General features: G+C 66.5%; 1 protein-coding gene across 1 annotated transcript in view; it reads right to left on the bottom strand.

Annotated features, from left to right (window-relative positions):
• ADCY6 (adenylate cyclase 6) overlaps nucleotides 1-7,442 on the bottom strand; it is a 13,130-nt gene extending 5,688 nt beyond the window's left edge. Inside the window, exons 1-14 of the mRNA XM_057383956.1 lie at nucleotides 6,534-7,442; nucleotides 4,956-5,105; nucleotides 4,746-4,867; nucleotides 4,526-4,637; nucleotides 4,330-4,457; nucleotides 3,427-3,585; nucleotides 3,195-3,336; nucleotides 2,897-3,025; nucleotides 2,433-2,458; nucleotides 2,192-2,339; nucleotides 1,413-1,510; nucleotides 1,253-1,340; nucleotides 1,063-1,179; nucleotides 823-981 (exon numbers count right to left, since the gene is read on the bottom strand). Coding sequence (XP_057239939.1) covers nucleotides 823-981; nucleotides 1,063-1,179; nucleotides 1,253-1,340; nucleotides 1,413-1,510; nucleotides 2,192-2,339; nucleotides 2,433-2,458; nucleotides 2,897-3,025; nucleotides 3,195-3,336; nucleotides 3,427-3,585; nucleotides 4,330-4,457; nucleotides 4,526-4,637; nucleotides 4,746-4,867; nucleotides 4,956-5,105; nucleotides 6,534-7,367 — 2,412 coding nt within the window. The 5' untranslated portion in view covers nucleotides 7,368-7,442. The remainder of the gene's footprint in view (nucleotides 1-822; nucleotides 982-1,062; nucleotides 1,180-1,252; nucleotides 1,341-1,412; nucleotides 1,511-2,191; nucleotides 2,340-2,432; nucleotides 2,459-2,896; nucleotides 3,026-3,194; nucleotides 3,337-3,426; nucleotides 3,586-4,329; nucleotides 4,458-4,525; nucleotides 4,638-4,745; nucleotides 4,868-4,955; nucleotides 5,106-6,533) is intronic.
• Between the last annotated feature and the right edge of the window lie 690 nt (nucleotides 7,443-8,132).

The following is an 8,132-nucleotide window of genomic DNA, read 5'->3' as shown; positions in this document are numbered from 1 at the left end:
ACCCTTGGGGACACCGTGCCAGCACCCAACAACCTCAAGGGCACAGTGCCAGCACCCGCTGAGGACCTTGGACCCAAACGACCTGTGCCAGCACCCTGTGTCTGTGGGGACCCCGTGCTGGCACCCTGCACCCATGGGGACCCCCTGCCAGCATCATGGGGGACACTGAACCCATGGGGACCCAGTGCCAGCACCCTGGGGGACACTGCACCCTCAATGACCCTGTGCCAGCGCCCAGGGGGACACTGCACCCATGGGGACCCCCTGCCAGCATCATGGGGGACACTGCACCCATGGGGACCCAGTGCCAGCACCCTGGGGGACATGGGGTATCAGAGAGATCCATGGGGTATCAGTGCCAGCCCCCAACACCCTCAAGGACCCTCCCAGCACCCAGGGGGACACCACATCCATGGGGACCCCATGCCAGCACCTAGGGGGACACTGCACCCGTGGGGACCCTCTGCCAGCACCCAGCACCCTCAAGGACCCTGTGCCAGCACCCAGGGGGACACTGCACCCATGGGGACCACGTGCCAGCACACTTGGGGACACAATACCTACAGAGATCCATGGGGACCCCGTGCCAGCACCCAACACCCTCAAGGACCCTGTGCCAGTGCCCAGGGGGACACTGCACCCGTGGGGACCCCGTGCCAGCACCCAACACCCTCAAGGACCCTCCCAGTACCCAGGGGGACACCACATCCATGGGGACCCCGTGCCAGCACCCAGCACACCCCCGAGGACCCTCCCAGCACCCAGGGAGGATTTGGCACCCACAGGGACCCCSGTGGGACCCCGACCCCGTGCCCTGCTCACCTCGGGGAAGTCACACACCAGCCCATCACCGTGGCAGGAGCCCAGCGGGGTCCCCAGGGAGAAGTTGAGGGCACGGAGCTGGCACGGCCCCACGGCCCCGGGGGTGAYGTTGAGCTCACGGGCGGCGCAGTCCCGCAGGGCCACGCGGCTGCAGGAGAACTGGGGGGCCAGAGGGGTGAGCCGGTGCCCCACAGCTCCCCAAAACCTTCAAAACCCTCCCCCAGCCCCCCGTGACCCTACCATGTTGACAAAGGCAGCGATGAAGACGAGGAGGATGGTGAAGACGGCGATGCCGGTGCTGCGGGCGCGGGACCGGACGATGCTCCGGGASAGCTGCTGCAGGGCGGTGGGGAAGAGCTGGAGGGGGCACCAAAAACCCCGTCAGGCACGGCCAAAACCCCAAAAACCCTCCCAGATCTCGGGTACTCACAGCGACGCAGGAGTAGATGGCACAGATGAAGAGGATGGCGGCGAGGAGGATGAAGATGCTGACGTAGACCCCRAGCATCAGCGAGGAGCTGGGGAGAGGTGGGAGGTGAGCAAAGGGGTTGTGGGGTTGGGACTGATTTAGGGGGGGTTGTGGCACTCACTGAGGGAACACCAGGATCTGGAGGCAGCAGATGAAGCAGAAGACGAGGAGGGTGCAGGCCACGTAGCCACCAAAACGGTCGTCAACTTTCTTGGAGTACTGAGGAGACAGGGAGAGGTGGGAGAGATGGATGGAGCGGGACAGGGGCACCCCAGGAACCCCAGGGGATGGAGCGGGACAGGGGGACCCCAGGAACCCCAGGGGATGGAGCGGGACAGGGGACACCCCAGGAACCCCAGGGGATGGAGAGGGACAGGGGGGACCCCAGGAACCCCAGGGGATGGAGCGGGACAGGGGACACCCCAGGAACCCCAGGGGATGGAGCGGGACAGGGGGGACCCCAGGGCAAGGATGGAGGGAGGATTGAGGGAACACCAGGGGATGGGATGGGATGGGATGGGATGGGATGGGATGGGATGGGATGGGATGGGATGGGATGGGATGGGATGGGATAGAAGGAGATGGGTTGACCCCAGAGCATGGGGTTAAGGGGGACATGGGGCATGGGATGGAGGGTCCCTCGGGGGACCCCAGGGGATGCAGGGACTGGAATGGAGGGGACTGCAGATGATGGGATGGTACATGGGGGACCCCAGGAGATGGAATGGAGGGGGATGAGGTTGAGAAAGTGAAAGAACCATGAAACCAGCACAGAAAGGACCCCAAGGGATGGAGGAGAGATGAGAGGGACAAAGGTGCTGATGGGACCAGGACAGAAGGGACTTCAGGAGCCAGAGGGAATGGCAGGTCCAGGACAAAGGGGACAGAACAAAGGAGAACCTTCTTCTCCAGCTCGGGAGTCTGAAARGTGAGCAGGAACTTCTTGACGTGGTCCTTGCGGAGCTGGTCGATGCTGCGGGCGTCGATGGCCCGGCTCAGGAACTCGTCCACCTCATCCTCGGGGTTGAGGGCTTCCTGGGCACCACGGCTGGGAAATGGGGGGGGTCAGGACACCCCCAGGCTCCCACTGCCCCACGGAGGGGCTGGACCCCCCCCAGCAGCCCAGCATGGGAACACTTACTTGTCCTTGCTGGAGTCATCGATGCCCTGGACAACAGAAGGGAGATGGAGGTGTCAGGGACACAGGGGGGGGACCCTTGTGAATGACAAGGACATGGGACATCCCCCAGGGTCACCCAGGATTGGGGACAGAGTTCTGGGGTAAATGGGGCAGGGAGTCCCTAAGGGCTCTTGGCAAGGACAAGGGGGTCCCCAGGGATCTGCAAAGGGAGGAGGGAGGGGTCTGGGAGGGATTGGAGACCCCCGAGGTTCCCCAGGACTGGCGATAACGAGGATCCCCGAGGGCTGCTGAGCACCAGGGGTCACCCAGGAGCTCCCTGGGGCCCGCGGGCAGCGGGAGGAAGCCACGAGGGCTGCGGGCAGGGCTGGGGAAGCCACCAGCAGCCACGGAAGGGCAGCGAGCAGCTGATAGCACCGCACGGGGGGTACCCCCCTGCTCCCGATGCCCTCCCCGGGGCTGCTCACCATCTGCCGGAAGGCCTTGGAGTCCTTGGTGCGGGAGAAGGAGCGCTCGGGCACCCAGCGTGGCACCAGCCCCTCGGTGGAGTTGGCACGAGTGCGCTGCAGCTTGGCCAGGATGGCTTTTTCCTCCTTCTGCAGGGTGGCACGGCCGTGAGGGGGGTGACAACGGGAACCCAGCACTGGCCGTATCCACGGGGGCATGGGAGCGGTGGGASACTCGGGGTCTGCATCCCCCAAGGTGGCAGTGGGGACACCAGGACCCTCCACCCCTTTCCCACAGCCCAGCCGGCCCCCAACTCACGCGTTTCTGGCTGCAGCCCACGATGAGGAAGGTCTCGATGTTGTGCTCCTTGAGGTAAGCGTTGCGCTCACCCCCATGGCCCGGCTCCACCTCGTAGTCCCCGTTCAGGTACTGCAGCGTCGCCCAGGTGATGTGAATGCGCCTGGGGACRGAGGGGACAAAGCCGCTGAGCATTCCCCAGCCCAGCGCCACCCTCCCCAGACTCCACCTCACTCCCCGAGTCCCGGCTCACCCGGCTTTGCCACCCGCCTCCATGTGGTTGGCGAGGGTGACATCGTTGGACCAGACGTCGAACTGCCACTTGCGSAGCCCCAGGACCCCGCAGTGGACGCGCCCGCTGTGGATGCCCACGCGCATGTTCACGTTCACCCCGGTCACCTCGCGCACCAGCCTGCGGGTGACATTGGCACCGCGTCACCCTCGGGAGCTCCGTGGCACCCCCAGGTGCTTTGAGGTGTCCCCAAGCAAAGCTCGGCCTTACGGGATTCCCAGGCATTCGTGGCATTCATGGCACTCCACAGCACCCCAAGGCACCCCAAAGCACCCCATGGCACCCTTAGTCTGTGATCCAGACCAGGGATGTGCCAGCACCAGGAATGGGAACCATCCCCCAAGATGTGGGACTTGCCAAAACTGGGCAAATTGCAGCCCCCCTTAAGTGGCACCAGGAACACACCGGTACCAGGGCTGGATGCAGCCCCAAAATTGTGGTGACACTGGGGACGTGCCAGCYTAGGGGACAGGCACAGTCCCCCAAATTTTGGTGGCACTGGGGACACAGAAACACCAGGGATAGACACAGCCCCCCAAGCTGTGGTGGCACTGGGGGTGGGCACAGCCCCCAAATGGGATCTCAGCAGGGTCAGGTACAGCCCCCCAAGCTGTGGTGGCACTGGGGGTGGGCACAGCCCCCAAATAGGGTCTCAGCAGGGTCAGGTACAGCCCCCCAAGCTCTGGTGGCACTGCAGGTGGGCACAGCCCCCAAAGGGGATCTCAGCAGGGTCAGGTACAGCCCCCCAAGCTCTGGTGACACTGGGGGTGGGCACAGCCCCTAAAGGGGATCTCAGCAGGGTCAGGTGCAGCCCCCCACGCCATGGTGGCACTGGGGACAGGCCCCCAGCCCTGCCCCACTCACGAGATGGCCTCGATCATGTCGACRCCCATCTCCACGCAGCAGTGAGCGTGGTCCCCGCGCGCCTCCGGCAGCCCCGACACACAGTAGTAGCAATCCCCCAGGATCTTGATGCGCAGGCAGTGGTTCTCCTGTGGGGCACGAGTGGGTTAGGAGGGCTCCAGGAGCCCCCCAAACCCACCCTGCCCACTCCACTCACCGCTGCCAGCTTGTCAAAGCGGGCAAAGAGCTCGTTGAGAGTCATCACCAGCTCCTGGGCCGTGCACTGCGAGGCCAGGCTGGTGAAACCCTCGATGTCTGCAAAGAGGATGCTGCAGGAGGAAGAGTGTGGGTTGAGGATGTGCCCACACAATGCCCCAGACACCCTCCCCCGGTGACAGCCCCCCCAAACCTCGCCCGCACCCCTGTCCCCACCGTACCTGACATTGTCGTGCTTCTGGATGTAGATCTTGTGGAACATCATGTCCTCCTTCTTGGTGTTGATGTCCTCCTTCATCTCCATGGCCACGTGCTGCGGCAGCACCGAGAGCAGCAGCCGCTCCTGCACCGGGAGCAGTCTCGTGAGGAATGCTGGGGTGCTGATGGACCCCCAAACCTGGCACGGGGACCCCCGGGATCCCCCGTCCCACCTGCTGYCGGTTCTCCCGCTGGAGGTGCAGGCGTGCCTGGATGTAGCCGCGGGTCTCCTGGAAAGCCTGGCGCTGCGACACCTCAGCCGGGTAGTGGGTGCAGACCCCCACCACGTTGGTGCAGAGGAAGATCAGGGCRTTGGCGCTGAGCTGGAGAGGGAAATGGGCTCGGGGTGACCACCCAGGGACTCCCCAGCTGTCTGTGCCACCCTCCTCCTCTGCACCACAGAGCCTTGGCTTTGGTGTGGTGGGTGCTGTCAGTGGGAGAGGAGGGGGTTGTGGGTGTGGGGACATGGGGACACAGGGGACAGCGTTGGGGGGATGGGGGACACCAAAGGACCTGGGAAAACAGGGCAAGGGGGCTGCAGGGACATTGGGGCTGCAGGAAACCAGGGAACAGGGGATGCAGGGACCTGGGGACACTGGGCAGGGGGGCAGAGGGGACCTGGGGACACAGGGTAAGGGTGGCAGAGAGACCTGGGGACACAGGGTAGGGGTGGCAGAGGGGACTTGGGGACACGGGGGACATACATAAGGTGAATGTGGAGGACCTGGAGAGCCAAGGCAGTGGGAAACACAGGGATGTGGGGACACAGAAAACCAGAGCAGGGGGGATATGAGGATACAGGGGCCTGAGGTCAGGGGGACATGGGGACCTGGAGCATGGGGGTCATGGGGACGCCCTCGGGAAGCGCAGGAAGTCGGAAAGCGGAGATGACTGCAGTGGGAGCTGCGGTTTCCCCCGTCCCTGTCCCCCGGGATCGGGGCCAGGGCTATTTATAGCGCTCCAGCACTCTGGGACACTGGGACACTGGGAGCAGAGGCCTCGGAGCAGAGCCCCCCCGGCCCCATCGCATCCCCCCGGAGCCCCATCGCTCCTACCCTGAAGGGGTGAACTCTACCCGGGGGAGAGGGCGGGGGGCGGCCCCTCCCGTGACCCCGCTGGCCTCGGATGTCATTGCGTTCCTCGCCCTGTGCCCCGCGGGGACAGCACGTGGCTCTGGCCCCGGCCAGGCAGGGCGAGGGTGACGGGTGACGGGTGACGAGTGGCCCCGCGAGAGGAGGGGGAGCCGCTGGGGCTGGGAACACGCAGCCCTAAGGATGGTGGAGTCCCCTGTACGAGCAGCACCCCCACCACCCCAGAGGGGCAGGACAGGGGACACTGGTGGCGTCCCAGCCCCCTGGGTGACAGCCACTCCCCTGCCCTGGCTCCCTGGACTTGCGTCCCCCCTCGGGGGTTTCTGCCAGCCCTACAACGGGAGCTTTGTGGGTGCCCCCTGTCCCCGGTGCAGCCCACAATGGTGGCTCTGTGCCGGGACGAGGGGCCCATCCGCTTCCCTGGGGGCTGTGGCACTGTARAGACCCCCGGCCCCATCACAAGACCCCATGGAACCTTCCCCGGAGCCCCCCTACCCCCGAGCAGCCCCTCCTGCATCCGGAATTTTCCACCGGCGCAAAAAAAAAAAAAAAAATCCCAATTTTGCCGAGCGGCATTGGGGAACCAGGGGGCAATCCCACCTGCAAGTGGGCGGAACTCGCCGGGCTCAGCCCCTCCCGGGCGTGTCCTTTCAGCCTTACCTGCTTCCAGAGGAARGGGTCGGCGGCGTTGCGGTGCCAAGCGATGGCGAGGTGCAGGGTGGAGAGCAGCACCCCGGCCAGCACGGCCGCCCGCATCCKCACGGGCAGCAGCGTGTAGGTGATGTAGATGAAAAAGACGCTCCACCAAACGCCCTCGGCAGCGCTTCGGGGAGCCACGGCCACCGTCCCCAACGCCTGCACCCCGGCCAGCAACCCCAACACCACGTAGCTCACCACCCACATGTAGTCCTGGGGGAAGGCGCTGCGACTGCACAGCACCATGAGGAGCAGGAACAGAGCTGTGGCACCGGCCAGCGCGGCGGCCGCCGGTACGTGCGGGGCACCGGGCAGGCAGAGGAAGAGCAGCATCACCCCGCAAACCAGCACCAGCACCCCCATCAGCACCGTCAGGCTGCTCTGGTTCATCTGGAAGAAGTAGCGCTGGTAGAGCCGCTCCAGTTTGGCCGACTGGAAGCGTTTGGAGCGGAAAACCTGGAGCAGCCGCCGCCAGCACTCGCCGGCCGATGGCCGCCCCCCATGTCCTCCGGCCACTTTCGGCCCCTTGGCCTCGCCGTCCTCCAAGCTCGCGTCCACCGATTTGAGTCCCAGGTCGCCCGCGGGCCCTTTCTTGCCGTAATGATCCTCCTGCCAAGTGCAGCGCAGCCCCCGGGCGGGTCCCGCACCCCGCTCCATCTCAGGRTCCTGCAGGCAGCTCATGTAGCGGGGGCCACAGAGGCCGGCTCGGGGCCGGGGGCCCTTCTTGCCGTTGCGTTCCCCCCATGCCGTCTTCCGCTCGTCCACCTTGGGCACCAGGATGCCGCTGAACCACGACATGCTGCGGGCACCGAGGAGGGGTCAGCGCTTGGTCCCCCACCCTGACACCCCAAGAGGGGCCCCGGTGTCCACGGGGGTGCAAGGACGTGCAAGGGGTGGAGGGTGCTGGTGTCCCCACCGCCACCCTGGGGGATGCAGACCCCGAGTCCCAGCTCTCCCACCGCTCCCATGGCCCCCGTGGAAATGACCAGTGCTCGGTTCCCGGTGCCCAGAGTGCCGGTGCTGGGTGCCCGGTGCCAAAATCCCGGTGCACAGTGCTGGGTTCCCGGTGCTGGGTTCCCGTTGTCCCGGTGCCCGGTGTCCTGGTGCCCAGTGCGTGGCCCTGTCGAGGCCGCCCCGAGCCCGCCCTTCCCGGTGCAGCGACCTGCGACAAAGCTGGGACCGACCCGGGCGTCCCGGCCCTGTTTGTCTTGAACGGCGGCCAACGGGTTGTACCGGGCACGGCCGCTCCGGGGYACCGGGAAGCAGCCGGGACGTGGCAGCCGGTCCCTGCCCAGGGCGAGCGGCGGTAGAGAACGGCCACCGGGAAGGGCCGGCCCCGGTGGCGGCGGCCGCCTCCCTCCTTCGCTCCCTCCCCTCTCCGGGCACGGGAGCCCCGCCGAGCTCGGCCCGTTCACCGGGACCCACCAGCGCCCTCCGGCCGCCGCACCGTRCGCTCCCACCGCACCGGCAGCTCCCGCCGCACCGGACCCCCCGAGCACCGCGCAGCCCCCCGGGGCCGCACCGCTCCCGCCGCCCGGGGGCCCAGCCCGGCGTCGCCCCCCC

Source organism: Malurus melanocephalus, unplaced genomic scaffold (genome assembly GCF_030028575.1).
Source record: "Malurus melanocephalus ecotype Western Australia unplaced genomic scaffold, MMel_1.1 scaffold_670, whole genome shotgun sequence".
NCBI classification, from domain to species: domain Eukaryota; kingdom Metazoa; phylum Chordata; class Aves; order Passeriformes; family Maluridae; genus Malurus; species Malurus melanocephalus.
Note: the sequence above shows the minus strand (reverse complement) of the source record. Positions and strands in the feature narration are given on the sequence as shown.